Source organism: Theropithecus gelada, chromosome 1 (genome assembly GCF_003255815.1).
Source record: "Theropithecus gelada isolate Dixy chromosome 1, Tgel_1.0, whole genome shotgun sequence".
In the NCBI taxonomy this organism is placed as follows: domain Eukaryota; kingdom Metazoa; phylum Chordata; class Mammalia; order Primates; family Cercopithecidae; genus Theropithecus; species Theropithecus gelada.
Genome location: NC_037668.1, coordinates 185,235,228 through 185,252,752, shown reverse-complemented (window position 1 = coordinate 185,252,752; position 17,525 = coordinate 185,235,228). Strand labels below are relative to the sequence as shown.

Here is a 17,525-nt window from a genome sequence, read left to right as displayed (position 1 = left end):
TTTTTATCAAATATTTAGTATGAGAGCCTATGGCGTTAACATATTAAAATAATCATATTTGTTCTCATATTCAGGGTCACTTGATTTACTGGCATAAGTAGAAATTGTAGTTTATTGGCAAAATAGTCTATTTTCATCAATATTTATAAAATTGCTTAGAAGTATTGTGTGTAATATTTTTTCAGATAGCTTCTAAGTTGTTAGGACATAAATACTTCAGTTGTTTGAACCTGACTACTTAATAAATAGAAGCATTAGGTATTCTTTTGGCCTAGAAGCATCATGAAAATATTACTGAGACACAAAGTACACCATGAACCAAGAAAGAACCTAGAAGTTCTACATTGTTTTTGATCTTGAGGATAAGACAGACACATTTGCAATAGAAATGTTTAACATATGTAAAAAGAGCCGTAAGATTCATTCATTCATTCATTCATTCATTCACTTATTTATTTATTTTGAGATTGAGTTTTGCTTTGTCACCCAGGCTGGAGTGCAGTGGTGCAATCTGAGCTCACTGCAACCTCTGCCTCCCGGGTTCAAGCAATTCTCTGCCTCAGCCTCCTGAGTAGCTGGGATTACAGGCACCCACCACCACGCCTGGCTAATTTTTTTGTATTTTTAGTAGAGACGAAGTTTCACCATCTTGACTAGGCTGGTCTTGAACTCCAGACCTCGTGATCCACCCACCTCGGCCTCCCAAAGTGTTGGGATTACAGGCGTGAGCCTCTGCGCCTGGCCTCATTTTTATAAGTGTATTTGTAGATATTCATCGTAGATCAAAGTATACACTTTCATACACACACACACACCCTGTTCCAGATTCTGTGCAATCCCATGTGTTTGAGCTTTCTGGCGATCTGGCTCTAGAAAACTGAAGTGTCATTACAAAATAGATTGGGATACTTGGTGTCAAAAGCAGTATTTCTTATTCTTTTTAAACCTATACCCCTTTGATAGATATGAAAATCTCATACCATAGCTGTAGTAATATTGAATATGATTTTTTCAAACTACATATGCTTTATATTCCCCTACCCCCACCCAGGGATTTTCATAGACTCCTCTACATAGTTATGCCCTTAAGGAAGAGAATCATTACTTTAAAGAAAGTAGCAAAATACACCTGAAATGTTGATTTCTTCTCCATTTCTATTTGGGAATGTAGGTTACTAGAGAGAACTTTTACCTATTTATTCATTTATTCAACAAACATGGATCGAGTATACTATATGCAAGCTCTTTATGGTACAAAGATAATGATGGTAGGCCACACAAAAACTTGTATGAGAATGTTAATAGCAGCATTATTTATATAGTTTAAAAAACTAGAAACAATTCAAACGTCTGCAGACTGAAGAATATTTAAACAAAATATATATTCACACAATGAAATACTATTTGGCAATAAAAGGAGTTCAGTATAACAGACTTACATTATGGTACAAAATGGATGAATGTCAAAATTATCATGCTAAGTAAAAGAACCCAGACAAACACAAAAGATTACATATTGTGTGATTCTTTTATATGGAATGTTCAGAAAAGGCAATTCAACAGAAATGGAATACAGATCAGTGTTTGCCTGGGGTAGGGGCTGGAAGTGGGGATTGAGAGCTAATGGCCATGATGGAAGTATATGAGGTGACAGAAATGTTGTTCTAAAATTGGGTTTTTATGATGATTGCACAACTCTATAAATTTACTAAAAGTCAGTGAATTGCATGTTTACAGTAGATGAATCCTGTGGTAGGTAAGTTATACCTCAAACATTATTTAAAATAAATTTTCATTATGAAAAAAGATAAAGATTTTAGAACTGTTACCTTTAGAGTTCAGTCAGTCAGTGAAGCAGACATAAACGAAGAATTATAGGTAGTGTGCTTTGGCTGCATGTATGTGGTCCCAAAAGAGCCCTAAGGTGGGAGTTTCATTTGTGACTGAGAGAGTTGTTAAATATGAAAAACTTTATATAGAAAACAGTGTTTGAGATTAGCCTTGCAAAATAAGTAAGGAGTTTTCCAGATGGAGAGGCATTTGTGTCTTGACTTATTGTTGGCACACAGGAAGTAACAGTCCTCTTTCTTTTCATTTTTGGGCTTCTTACATTTTTAATATGCATGTAATGAGAAGTGTAAATGTATTGACAGTTCTGACTAAGGACGCTAAACAATTAGCAAATTTATATACTAATCTTTTAACAATTAAAGTTAAGCAATCTTATTACATGTAATATTCTGTCTTCTGGCTAATTTACCTGAGGTTTTTAGTCAGCAGAATAATTTATAGTTGCCCTTAGATAAATCCTTGTATTATTTCATTTTATGTTTGTGTGCATATTGTGTGTAATATTTTTTCAGATAACTTCTAAGTCATTAGGACATAAATACTTAAGTTGTTTGAACCTGACTACTTAATAAATAGAAGCATTAGTTATTTCTTTTGGCCTAGACAGATGAAAATATTACTGGAACACTAAGGGCATCGTGAACCAAGAAAGCACCAAGAAGTTCTATACTGTTTTTGATCTTAAGGATGATAAGACAAACATATTTACAATAGAAATGCTTAACATGTGTAAAAGAAGCCCTGAGATTCATTTTCTGTTGACTTCAGTAAGAGATTTTAAAATATGTGAATTGTTCTGTTTTTTACAATATGGAAGACTAGAAAGAAATCCAATAATCTCTTCGAAACACTAAAGTGACACATAAAATATACAAAATTATCAGGAAAAGAATAAAAATATGTATCTAATATGATTAAAAACATAAAGGAGAGCACAAAAACCATAAACAAAGAAGAAATCATTAAAATTGACTAGGCATATTTTTTAAACGACCAATTAGATCTTTTACAAATGAAAATATAATCATGGTAATTAGTACCTTAATAGATCAATTAAACTGTAGATTAGGTAGAGTTAAAGGGACAATTTATAAACTGGAAGATAGAGCTGAAAATTTACTCAGAATGCAACATAAAATTGATAAAGAGAAGAAAATATGAGAGATGTAAGAGACAAAGTAAAAAGATCAAGGGGTTATAATTGGTATCTTTATTTTCCCATGACCTGTTCCATATTTCCTTTGCCCTCAGCCAGAACCCCAACTGATTATTAGGTGACATGACCTAGACTTTAATTCATAAAGGATCTAAATCTCAATAGTTCTTTTATGAATTACTGTAGGTTTTTTTTTGTTTTTGAGACATAGTCTCACTCTGTCACCCAGGCTGGAGTGTGTGGTGCCACAATCTCAGCTCACTGCACCCTCCACCTCCTGGGTTCAAGTGATTCTCACGCCTCAGCCTTCTGAGCACCTGAGATCACAGGCGTGCACCACCACACCCGGCTAATTTTTGTAATCTTTGTAGAGACGGGATTTTACCATGTTGGTCAGGCTGGTCTCGAACTCCTGGCCTCAAGTGATCCACCTGCCTCAGTCTCCCAGAGTGTTGGGATTACAGGCGTGAGCCACCATGCCCGGCCTGTTGTAGTTTTCCATTAACATATATTATTGGTCATGGAAGTAATCAAAGGTGTTCCAAAGTCTCCTGGGTTCCATACCTTGTTGCTCCTATTATGTTTCAGCAATTCACCTTTCCCTTGGTAATCAGGATCAGTCACTTTTAGCCAGTAAACCCCTTCTTTGTCTATTGTTTCATAGTACAAAGAACCCAAAATGGCCAGGTGGCAGTTGCATCTTCCAATTCAGCGGAACCATTGTTGTATTCCTCTGATGGAAGCATTTTCCCCTTGAGAACTAACCAACAGTCAGAGTTTAAGTCATAGATTGGGAAGCAAAAATTATGTGAGTGGATTATTATAGTATTGAGAGGAGCCACTCCTACTTCTACCCCTTGATTCCTAGACTGGATATTTTGGTTATGGTGGAGACATATGGCCTCGTTATTGTATCCTGTAAGACAGAACCCCATCCTTTCAGAGTCTTGTCTCCCAACTTTTCTGTTAGGCCGTTGATTAGCTTTTCTATTAGGCCATCTATTTCTGGGTATATAATAAAAGACTATTTTATTCCATGGCTATGAGCCCATTGCTTTTACTATTGTTGCTGTGAAATGAGTTCCTTGATCAGAAGCAAGGCTGTATATAATACCATGATAGTGGATAAAGCATTTGAGGAGATGGTGGTGCTAGAGAAGCATTATAGGTAGGGAAGGTACATCCATATCAAGAATGCTTTTATTCCAGGGAGGACAAATCTCTGTCCCCTGCCCAATAGAAGACATCCAACACAATCAACCTGCCAGTAGGTAGCTGGCCAGTCCCAAGGAATAATGGTAACATGTCTGGGGTTCAGTGCTAGTCTCTGCTGCCTGGTGAGTAGCTGCATTATCAGATGCGTAGCTGCATGCCAGGTGCTAGAGGTTGTATCGATTTTCCTCAGTGAAAATACCATATCCAGAATAGCAACTGCCATCACAGAGTCCACCTAGTTTACACCAATCCAGTTATTTGCCAAGATTCATCAAACTTCCGTGTAAACAAATGAGTTGAGAGAGGATGTGGTAGATATCCTATCCCTTTGTCTTTAAAGTCTGTGATTGTTGTACTAATTTCTGCAGTTCTATCTTGATAGGAAAAGTTCCAGGAACTGGCACAGCCCTTCCTTTCATCATGTTTCATACCCGTGGGTCAGAATCACTGGAGAGTCTACCAGCAGCCTAGTAGTTCTATTCTAATTATACATCTTGGAACTGAAAAAGGAATCATAGGATGAATCTGTGGACCAACTGGGTCTTCTGTGAGTCTAATCTGGGCTGATATTTCATGTGTCACCTGAATATCATAAGTGTATAGTTTGATTGCTAAACCACAGTGATGCCTGGAGTCTCCAGAAGTTTGCCACTCCTAAGGAAAACACTCCTAGGGAAAAAGATTCAAAGTATGAGAGGGACTTGAAATGAGCAAGTTTCTCCGTGGTTGACTTTGAAGATAGAGTTAAGAGTAGTCTCGAGGAGCTAAAAGCAGACCACAGATGAGAGACAGCAAGGAAACGGGAACCTCACTCTTAAAACTATAAAGAACTGAATTCTGCCACAACCAAGTGAGCTTGAATGTGAGCTTGAGAAAGCAGCCTAGCTAACACCTTGCGTTTAGCCTTAGGAGAGCCTGACAGAGAACCTAGCCACATCATCCTTGGACTTCTAACCTACAAAACTGTGAGCTAATAAATGGGGTTTCTTTAAGACACTATGTGTGTGATAATTTGTTATACAACAATACAAAGCTAATATACAAAAGCCAGTGACTAGTAATCTTTGCAAAGTCTGGATATTTCCCTTTCCCCAGTGCACAGTCACTCTAGTAAAAAGACATGAGGCCCTCTGAGGAAGGATTAGAGGAAGATCTACAGTATATACTTGTGACAGTGCTGCAGGAATGACCCGAAAGCAAGGCCAGCTTCCACTTCAGTCAGGGGTCTCTGGGTTTTTGAACTAGCATAGGTCTGGAAGCTAGTGAGAGGTAGTGACTCTTTCTTATAGTGACTAATATCAAGTATTTGGCCACCAGACCTGGAGTTTTTTTCTGTTACGTCAGTCAAGCAATATTCTAGTAGGTTGCCCATTTCTGTCTTTCCTGGGGATAACCATGACCAATTAACCACAGCCAAAATCTCAGCGGGCAAAAACATCTGTCCTCTTGCCTTTTATGGTAAATGTATCCACTTTCTTTTGATAGTTAAGTGCTGGCCTCTGGCCCTTCTGTTCCAAGGATCATTGAGTGTGCATTGCAATTAGGAACCCATCTCAGTGGATACATCTCTCATAGCCATTCCTGGCCTTCAATGGAGAGTAAACATAGAACTTTTTAAGGATGCAGGTGCTCTTCTCACTAACGTAATTCTGGATGCCTTACTGAAGGGATTATTTTCTGGGCCCCCTCAGGAGGATGTGATTGGTGTTGGAGAGGCGTAAGAGTGGTCCCTCGGAGCTAAAAGCAGGTCCCAGATGGGTTGACCCACATAGATGGATGAAATTTATTTGTAAAGAGGAATGGAAACATGATTTTGGTTTTGAATGCAATCTTAGATCATAGGAAATACAAGAAGATATAAATAGATTATAAAAGTTAAGAAAATGAAGGTCATGTAAAGGATTAAGAATAGAGATGAATCTTGGAAACATCCTATAGAAGGAAATTCTCTAGGAGAAAGAGTGAATCATGAAGCAGTGCCAGACAGGACAAAAATACTAAAGGTTAGTTAAAGACAACAGCAAGACAGTATAGCAGTAGATAAAGCAAGGAACGGGAGAACTATGATAAAGAATAAGTTGTAAATAATTCTTTGTTATTATTATATAATTTTTATCATTATTTATTGAGTGCTATGTCCCTTGGCATTTCTTTTTTTTTTCTTTTGAGATGGTGTCTCGCTCTGTCACCCAGGCTGAAGTGCAGGGCCGCGATCTCGGCTCACTGTAACCTCCGCTCACTGCAACCTCCGCCTCGCGAATTCAAGCAATTCTCCTGCCTCAGCCTACCAAGTAGCTGGGATTACAGGAGTGCACCACCACACCTGGCTAATTTTGTATTTTTAGTAGAGACGGGATTTCACTGTGTTGACCAGGCTGGTCTCGAAATCCTGACCTCAGGTGATCCGCCTGCCTCAGCCTCCCCAAGTGCTGGGATTACAGGCATGAGCCATCGCACCCTTCCGGTCCCTTGGCATTTCTATGCTTCATTTAATCTTTACAACCACTTTATGAGGGAGTTGGTATTTCCATTTCATATGAAAGTTGTAGAAGAGTTATAAAAAAAAGAAAACTCACTAAAATCATACAGCTAGTTAATGAGGCAAGAATTTGAACCCAAATCTTCCTGGGTCCAGTGAACTAAATTGTGACCTTGGAAGAAAAATTATAGAGTACTATTTTTAAATGTATGTGTAACACAAACACATATATTCAGATATACCTAATATTTTTAACACATAGCTTGCAAGTCTTAATCTCTTATAATACCTGTCTTAGAGAAGCAATGAAGGATAGTGGGAAATACAGGAGATTAAAAATCTAAAGCCCAAATTCTAATCCTGTTTCTGACCTGAACTGTATAACCAGAAACATTTAATGGCTTTTTAAAATTGAGATATTTCTATACCATAAAATTTGCCTCCTTAAAGTTTGTAATTCCATGGTTTTTCGTATATTCACAAGGTTGTACGCCCATCACTACCAATTCTGGAACATTTTCATCATCCTAAAGACGTATCTCGTACCCATTAGCAATCACTTCCCATTCGCCTTCCGCTCAGCCCATGACAAGCATTAATCTTCTTTCTATCTGTGTGGATTTCGTGATTCTGGACATTTCATATTAATGGAATCATACGGTATTGGGTATTTTGTGTCTGATTTCTTTCACTTAATGTCTTCAAGGTTCATCCATGTCATAGCGTGCATTAGCACTTCATTCTTTTTTAATGGCTGATTCTATTGTGTGTTTATATGCACACACATGCATGCACACCACATTTTGTTTATTCCTCAGTTGATGGACATTTGGATTGTTTCCACTTTCTGGCTATTATAAATGCAAGTTTGTGTGTGTATGCAAGTTTTCTTGTGAACATATGTTTTCACCTCTCTTAGGTATATGCCTAGGAATGGAATTGCTGAATCATATGTTTAACCTTTCAAGAACTGCCAGCTTTCTTCCAAATACCAGAGAGGCTGCATTTTCACTCTTAGTGGCTCTTTACATTTTATTTATTCATTTTGTAAAAAGAAAGGTACATGAGGTTTTGTAGGGGGTAAAATGAAAGGAGTGTGTTACACAAAAATATTTTTTCCTATCGAGTTCTAAATATTACAAGTAGCAGTTTTTTTTCCTAGAAATTCTAGGGGAACAAATGGGAATTATTATTAAAAATTCAGAGGTCAGTAGGAGCTTTTTTATCTTACTGATTTGACAATTCTGTTTTATTTCTTATAGAGAAGCTCGCAGAGGCTCAGCGCAGGTTTGCTACACTTCAGAACGAGCTTCAGTCATCGCTGGATGCGCAGAAAGAAAGCACTGGTGTAACTACGCTGCGACAACGCAGAAAGCCAGTCTTCCACTTGTCCCATGAGGAACGTGTCCAACATAGAAATATTAAAGACCTTAAACTGGCCTTCAGCGAGTTCTACCTCAGTCTCATCCTGCTGCAGAACTATCAGGTACTTAGATTCTTACCCTAGAAAATGGCACTTTCAAGTAAATGAGAAATTTCAATAAATGGAAATACCCTAAAGTATTACTAGTGGGTCAGTTCCAAAAAGGAAAATCCTTAACATGTTATTATTCTTGGGGTTCCTACTGGCTAAAAGCCATGTGTCAGAGGCGATAAAACTGTGTTAACAAGACTTCTATTTTTGAAGATTCATGTTCTAAAAACTTTTGTATAATATTTAGGGGTAGCCCACAACTCAGGGACTAACAGTTTGCTTCCTATTTTTAGAGGCAGCTCTGATAGTCATGAAAAGAAATAATATGTCTCTCCAGCCACAGCCACTGTTGGCTATGTAAGGGCTTTTTTTTTTTCTTTTTTGAAACAGAGTCTCACTGTGTCACTCAGGCTGGAGTACAATGGCATGATCTCGGCTCACTGCAACCTCTGCCTCCTGGGTTCAAGTAGTTCTCCTACCTCAGCCTCCTGAGTAGCTGGGATTACAGATGCACGCCACCGTCCCCGGCTAATTTTTGTATTTTTAGTAGAGATGGGGTTTCACCATGTTGACCAGGCTGGTCTTGAACTCCTGACATAAAGTGATCCGCTTGCCTTGGCCTCCCAAGCTTTGGGATTACTGGCATGAGCCAATACTCCTGGCCCGTATGGGCTTTGATAGTCCTCCTAACCAATAGCAAAATTTCTACAAAAGCTATCAGATAGTTAATTTTTCTGCAGCTGACACTAATAAAACAAAGACCCTGACTTTTCAACTTGCAGCTGAAAGAATCCTTCCAGTGTTCCTGTCCATGGGCTGCAATAAAATCATATTTTTTAAAGTTATTGAGAAAAGCATCTCCCTGATCTTTAAAGAGACCTTATGCACTATTTTTTTTTTCATTTTATTCTTGTGATTATTACTTATAGTGAGTGGTTAGGATCATCACAGGATGGTATACCATGTTAAAACTAAAGATTATGTGGCCGGGCACGGTGGCTCAAGCCTGTAATCCCAGCACTTTGGGAGGCCGAGACGGGCGGATCACGAGGTCAGGAGTTCAAGACCATCCTGGCTAACACGGTGAAACCCCGTCTCTACTAAAAAATACAAAAAACTAGCCGGGCGAGGTGGTGGGCGCCCGTAGTCCCAGCTACTCGGGAGGCTGAGGCAGGAGAATGGCGTAAAAACCCGGGAGGCGGAGCTTGCAATGAGCTGAGATCCGGCCACTGCACTCCAGCCTGGGCGACACAGCGAGACTCTGTCTCAAAAAAAAAAAAAAACTAAAGATTATGTAACAAAAGTATCACCTGGAGTGTTAGAATTTTAAAATAAAAAGTAATTAAAGCCCCATATCTGCGGTAACCTTAAATTGCTAATGCATGTGCTTATTTTTATCATTTTCTTCTATAATTCTACTTTGTTCTTTAGTGATTTAATATTTTATCATTTGAAGACAAACCTAGTAAGAAAACAATTTAGTAGAAAAATAATTACATATGTTTATATAGTGATAAATTCCTTTGCTTTGAGATTTGTTCATTGCTTTATAATTTAAAAAACAAAAAATGTATTTCCTCTTTCCTATAATGGTATAACAACGTTACCATATCATAGTTCATAAATTATGTTTGTGTGTTACATGGAAAAATCTTTGTTAAATTTCATTGTATTAACTTTCCTAGCAACTTTTGTTTGGGGTCATTATAAAATGCTCCTTGGGAAAACAAAAGTAATAGTTAATTATGAAAGTTCTGCTTTGTCTTCTATTCTTTGGGGGTCGTCTATTCTGTAAGAATACATTTATTTTGAGAATGAAGGAGAAAGGAAGATTGATTAAAAGCTATCTCTAAGTCATGATGTATGTATGCACCCCACACAGATTTTAAGATCATACATTAAAGCATGAGGGAAAAATATGTAAACAAATAAGTAAGGAAAGCCTATTTTGGAGTGAGTGCACAATATTTTACTGTTAGGAACATGTAATCAGCAAATTTGGGAGACCTCTGGTTTAAAGATCTAACCCTGCAATTTGAGTTTTCAGCTTTTTTGCATGCTGGGCAAAGAACAGCAGAATTTGAGATGTTGAAAGTATAGTATTTTGTTATTGTAGAAATTGGGGAAAAGTAGGAACTTCTACCCATTATAAACTGAACCCTGTACGTATGATCACTGCTTTGTTTCTACTTACTCTTCTTAGCACTCCCATATGCAAACTGAGAATGGGTGGAAGGAACATGAAAGTGAAGAGCACTGGGTGATCTTCCATTTTCCTTACTGGAACATGCGTGACTGCATGGCAGGGAGAGATGCGTACTCCTGTACCAGTCCTTCAGAAAACAAAGAACTAATAAATGTGTTCAGTGCATGGCAAATGCAAAACATTTTCTGAAGATAATTCTTTTGACCAAAGCAGCAAAATAATAGAAATTAGCTATTTTGAAAATAAATATACACAGAAAACAGGAAATAAAAACATTTTGAGCTTAGGACTTTCATTAATTTACTTGGAAGAGAAATAATAGTGTTCATAGTTCAGGGTTTCTTTGTGTTACTAATAGCATACTACCTTGAAATGACTAAAAGAAATAAAAAAGAAGAGTCATCCTTTTAGTAGTAGATGCTTTTATGAAAGCTTTGCCATTTCCTTGAGTACTCAATCTTTGTCCAGCCAGCTCTGTCAGTGCTTAGTGCTTATTCTTTTTCATCTTTTTTGATGGTAGTAGAAATTATAGTTGTGTTTCTCATTTCTTTCTGTAGAATCTGAATTTTACAGGGTTTCGAAAAATCCTTAAAAAGCATGACAAGATCCTGGAAACATCTCGTGGAGCAGATTGGCGAGTGGCTCATGTAGAAGTGGCCCCATTTTATACTTGCAAGAAAATCAACCAGCTTATCTCTGAAACTGAGGTACAATAATCTCGTTTATTTACCACATATTTTCAGTTACATGCTTTATTTTTAGGGAAGCAATTCCTTATTTCTGTTATTTTGTAACTAGTTGCTAGCTTTGAATATATATGCCTTACTTGTGATTTTTTTTTCATTTTCTTTTATCAGTATACATTCACCAAAAAGTTGTCAGAATATCATATATATAAATGGTGCAGAATTATTTGTGCATCACTCAAGTTTAGTATAACGTAACCAAAATGTAATACTTTGTCTTTCTAGGCTGTAGTGACCAATGAACTTGAAGATGGTGACAGACAAAAGGCTATGAAGCGTTTACGTGTGCCCCCTTTGGGAGCTGCTCAGGTTAGCATTTGGTTCCAGCAGTTTGTTTGGTTTCACCTATTAATAATCAACATGATATTTAGCTGGCCCCATTACCTTAAAAAAATTTTCAGCCAAAGTTTATAAGTAGTTGCTACTTTTCTTATTTTAGTTTTTAAAATATTATATGCTATATTTTATTCATTCTGAATTATAATGTCTTCCACCTTTCTCTTCTCATACTGTACTTTTATTTATTCTTACTGACATGTTAACTTGTTGGTATCATCAAATGATTAAGATGTGACTTAAAAAAAATGATCTGGTGGGTTCAGATGTGCTAGATTGCTATATAGCTTCATCCAAAATGCAGCAGTTACTCCAGAAGAGCATTTATTAAATGATATCTACACAGTAGTTATAAAAAAAAGAAAGCATTTATTAAGTGATATCTTCTGTGTCATAAAACAAGTCTCAATAAATATAGAAGGATTTAAGTCATACAAAGTATATTTTCAGGCAACAGTGGAATAGAAATCAATAACAGAAAGAGCTTCCATAACCTAATGAAAGGCATCTATTAAAAAAAAATAAAACCTCTACAGTTATTATCATACTCAATGATGAACACTGCATGCTTTTTCCCTAAGACGTGGCCCAAAAAAGGGTATTCACTTTTAACACCTGTATTCAACATCGTGCTGGAGATTATAGCCAGTATGGTAAGGGAAGAAAAAGAAATGAAAGTCATTCAGGGTAGAAAGGAAGAAGTAAAACCAGTGGGGTTTTGCCAGCGACTTGATGATTTATGTAGAAAATCTAGTGAATCTATAGAACAGCTACTAGAACTAATAAATGAGTTTAGCAAGGTCACCAAATATAAGACCAATATGTAAAATCATTTGTCTAGATACTTGCAAGAACAATAAAAAAATGTTTTGAAACATTTTTGAATGGAAATCAAAAAATGTTAAAGCAATGTTATTTATAATATAATCAAAATATACAATGCTTAGTAATAATTCTGACAAAAGATGTGTAAGGCCTTTACATTGAAAACAACAAAACACTGCTGAGCAAAATTAAAGACTTGAATGAGAGAGATCCTGTGTTCATGGGTATCTTGCACAAACCCAGTATTTTAAAGACACATTGTTTCTTCCTCAGGGGATCTATAGATATAATACAGTCCAGCTCAGAAATCTCAGAAGACTTTTTTTTTTGTAAAATTGATAAGCAGATTTAAATTTTTATTTGGAAGCCAGGCACGATGGCTCATGCCTGTAATCTCAGAACTTTGGGAGGCTGAGGCAGGTGGATCACTTGAGGCCAGGAGTTCAATACTAGCCTGGCCAACATGATGAAACCCCATCTCGACTAAAATACAAAAATTAGCTGGGCTTGGTGGCACATGCCTGTAATCCCAGCTACTTGAGAGACTGAAGTACTAGAATCACTTGAACCCAGGAGGTGGAGGTTGCAGTGAGCTGAGATTGCACTGAGTGACAGAGCAAGACTCTGTCTCAAAAAAAAAAAAAGTATATGGAAAGGCAGAGGACCTAGAATAGCCAAAGCAACTTCGGAACATAAATTGAAGGATTAACATTATCTTATGAAAGCTTATTAAAGCTACAGTAATCAAGAGAGTGTGGTAGTAATGTCATGGTAGGCAAATAGATCAATGGACCAGAATAGAGTGTCCAAAAATAGAGTAGCATATTACAGACAACAGATATTTGATACAGATATAAAGCAGATTAGTGGAGAAAGATAGCATTTTCAACTAATGATACTGAAACAGTTGAATTCCATATACGAAAAAAAAAAAATGAACTTTCATCCATTCTTCACACCATAAAGTTCTAAATGTACCATAGATCTAAATGAAAACTGAAAACTGCAGATTTCTAGAAGAAAATATGGAAGAAAGTCCTAATGACTTTGAGATATGCAAAGATTTCTTAGAAGTGATACCAAAAGCACCTCATCAAAGTTAAAAACGTATGCTCTCCAAAAGACACATAAGAGAATGAAAAGCAAAGCAAGAGACTAGCAGAAAATATTTATAAAACATATCTGTTAAAGGACTTATATTTAGAATATGTAAAGAACTCCAGTACTCAATAGAAGGAAAACAATCAAAATGGGCAAAAGACCTGAACAGTTCTTCACAGATGTACAGGTGGCAAATTAGCATGTGACGAAATGCTCAGTATCATTAGGCATTATGGAAATACCAGTTAAAATCACAGTAAGATAATACATTCTCTGTTAGATGACTAAAAACGACTAATCATACTAAATGATGGAGGAGTAGGAACTCTCTTTTCTAATACGCTGTGGTGGAATATAAAATGTATAATGAATAAACACATTTGAAAACAGTTTGGAAGTTTCTTAAAAGTACATCTACCATATGATCTAACTGTTACACTCCTAGGTATTTACCCAAGACAAATGCAAATATATGTTCATATAAAGACTTCAACACAAATGTTCATAGCATCTAAACAACCTAAATGTCTATCAGTAGGTGAATGGATAAACAATTTGTGGTATGTCCATACAATGAAATACTACTCAGCAATAAAAAGCAACAATCTATTGATAAATGTAACAACGTGGATAAACCTCAGATTAATTATATGTAGAGAAAGAAAGCATAAAAAAAAAGTGCCTACTGTGTGATATCATTAACCTAAGACTCCAGGAAAAATGCAAACTAATAAATAGTGACAGAAAGCAGATCAGTGGTTGCTTGTGGATAGAGTGAGGTAGGGTAGGCTGGGAGGAAAGGATTACAAAGGCACATGGGAAATTCTTGGAAGTCATGGATATGTTCTTTGTCTTGATTATGCTGATGGTTTTGTAGATGTTTATACAGTATCAAAACTTATCAAATCATACACTTTAAATATGTACAGTTTATTGTATATCAATTTAGGCAGTAAAGCAGTTTTTAAAAATCCTAAGCATATTATTGTCAAACTGCTTGTAAATAAAGAGAAGAATCTTAAAAGCATCCAGGGAGCAAAGACACAAATTCTATACTTTAAGTATGTGCAATTTATTTATGTCAGTTGTTTTTGAATAAACATTTTAAAATTGGTTTCAAAAAATTAGGGTGTTTAAGAATGCCTGTAGATATGGTAAGCTAAAGAAAACATAGATATGGTTATCTCTGGTGAGGAGGGAAGGTTTTGGGATCAGGGAGGAATAGGGACTTCAAAGTTAATGGAAATGTTCAGCTCCTAAATATGGATAATAGTTATAGGTTCGCTTTATTATTATTTGGTATCCTATGGATACCAAAATCCATGGATGCTCAAGTCCCTTATAAAATGGCATAGTATTGCATATAACCTGTACACATCCTCTTACATACTTTAAATGATCTCTGGGTTACTTATAAGACCTAATATAGTGTAAATGCTGTGTAAATAGTTGTTAATACTCAACGTTTTTATTTGTATTACTTTTTCTTGTTGTTTTGTTATTTTTTACTGGTTTTTGTTCCTGAATATTTTCAATCCACAGTTGGTTGATTCCTCGAATGTAGCATCCACATACTATAATTTAAGCCTAAGATTGTAATCTTGCTTATTTCATGACACAGATTTCTATAAAAAAAAAAAACTCAATTAATTGGCAACTTGAATAGTATTATAGTATGATGAAGGTTGATTCTCTGGTTCCAATTTATAAAAATTTAGAACATAAAATATTATTTTCATAGTAGAATATTGAGACTCACTCTACTATTTTATTACAGCATATTAGTAAATACAATCAGTGTTTTGTCCTATACTCAAAATGCTGTTTTTCTGTCCACAGCCTGCACCAGCATGGACTACTTTTAGAGTTGGCCTATTTTGTGGAATATTCATTGTACTGAATATTACCCTTGTGCTTGCCGGTAAGTAGTTTAAATTTTGAATTAATTTATTCTTACCAATATGCCTGTGTCATATTCTGCCCCTCTGTAAGGAATTATGCATGCAACTACCAAAGCTACTGAAAGATAAATCTATCAGAGCTAAGTTTTTTGTCCTTATAAATGTGTGGGGTTTTTATGGCTGTTTGTTTTGTTGGAGTTTTTCCCCATATGAGGATGGTTATTCTCTAAAACATTGCTTGTTTATGACCTCTTTTTCTTCATCATTTTCTAGTTTCTGTATATAACTTTCATATAATTTTTTAGAGTTTATCAAAAACCTTGGCTCTCTTGATCATAGATGAGGATAAATAATGTTGCCAAATTCATTCACAAAGCTCTTTCACTTTGCTTATTGGAGACCCTCTCACATCGTTTTCAAAATCTATTTAAAATTACTTTGCTTATAGTGTTAAGAAGCTTGGTTGTGTAATTTCCTATTATAGAAGTAAAAACAATTAGAAAGAGGTAGGAAGGATTCCTAGGAGCAGCTGCACTCCCAACATCAAGAAATGATATAACAGCAAAGGAAGCATAATCTTACTAAATCTCCCCAAAGAATTTGACACATCCCACAGTAGCATTTGACATAATCAGTCACCACTTCTTGAAACACTCTGTTTGATTGTTTTTTCTGGAGAAACCATACTCTGCTGGTTTTCCTGTTAAATTTTACTGGTAGTTTGTTCCCAGTCTCCTTTGCTAGCTATACTTTTCTTTGTGACATCAAAATGTTGGGGTATAGTGCTGGGCTGAATCCTTCAATCTCCTCTGTCTATATTTGTTTCCTATCTAGGCAATCTTATTCAAGCCTATGGCTGTAAATACCGTCTATATGCTAATGCCTCCCAAATACATGTTTTCTCTTCTGAAAGATGTCTACTTGGCTGGTTGGATTTGTCTAGTAGATATCTCAAACTTACACAGACAAAAGATCCCTTGATTTTTACCCCCAAATATGCTCTTCTGTCTGGCATCACCTTTCATCCATTTCCCAGTCCAAAATCTTTTAGTTTCTCTTTTCCTTCATATTTAATCTTTAGTCCATCAGCAAATCTTGTTGGTCTGTCTTCAAAATATGTTCTAAATGTGTTTACTTCTCACCACCTTGGCCAGTGCCACTCTTGTCTAAGCAGCCATTTCTTTCTTTTTTTTTTTTTTTTTTTTTGACATGAAGTCTCGCACTGTCGCCCGGGCTGGGATGCAATGGTCCGATCTCGGCTCACTGTAACCTCCGCCTCCTGGGTTCACGTGATTCTTCTGCCTCAGCATCCTGAATAACTGGGCTTACAGGCACACACCACCACACTTGCCTAATTTTTTGTATTTTTAGTAAGACAGGGTTTCACTATGTTGGCCACTGGTCTTGAACTCCTGACCTTGTTATCCACCCACCTCAGCCTCCCAAAGTGCTGGGGTTACAGGCATGATCTGCTGCGCCTGGCCAGCAGCCATTTCTTGTTTAGTATATAGCATCCTTCTGGACTCGGGTTTCCTTGCATCTACTCTTGCCTCCTTATAGCCACTAGTGTCTTTCCCCTCCTCCCCCAATGGAAGTTAGATCATGTCACTCTCCTATTCAGAATTCATTCATGGCTACTCTTAAAATAAAATTTGAACTCCTTACCATTGCCTACAAGAACCTACAGGATCTCACCTCTGTGGGCCTTTCCGATATTATATTCTGTCATCTTCCCCCACACTCAGCTTCACTTTTATTTCCAACCACACTTGTGCTAGTATTTCTTAGATGCATCAAGCTCATTCTAATCTAAGAGACTTTGCAGTTGCCTAAAGAGCTCTTCCCCAAGATGTCTATCTAGCTTATTTCATCACTTCATATAGGTCTGTATTCAAATGCTATATTCTTAGTAGGGTGTTCCCTGATCACCCAACCCTAAACTAATCTATTCTGTCCCTTTAGCCTACGTTAGTTTTCTTCTGAGTACATATACTTACCTGACATTATATATTTATATTTCTTGTGATCTGTTTTCCCACTGGAATATATATTTTCTTGATGCCTGGGATTTTTTGTCTCTCCTATATCTCTAGCACCTAGAACACTGCTTAGACCATAGTGGGGAAGTTTGAATGGCTGGAAGAGAAAGAGAAAGATGAAATTAAATGATATTCAGAAAACACATGCACAAACATCAGAAAAACAGACATAAATCTCAAACCTTCTTATAGTCAA

General features: G+C 36.5%; 1 protein-coding gene across 2 annotated transcripts in view; it reads left to right on the top strand.

Annotated features, from left to right (window-relative positions):
• The window catches only part of XPR1 (xenotropic and polytropic retrovirus receptor 1), a 259,722-nt gene that overhangs the window by 175,439 nt on the left and 66,758 nt on the right, over positions 1-17,525 (top strand). For both annotated transcript variants that reach the window (XM_025377428.1, XM_025377418.1), the window contains exons 4-7: positions 7,964-8,187; positions 10,939-11,088; positions 11,353-11,436; positions 15,229-15,310. In XM_025377428.1, the coding sequence (XP_025233213.1) occupies positions 7,964-8,187; positions 10,939-11,088; positions 11,353-11,436; positions 15,229-15,310 (540 nt within the window). The remainder of the gene's footprint in view (positions 1-7,963; positions 8,188-10,938; positions 11,089-11,352; positions 11,437-15,228; positions 15,311-17,525) is intronic.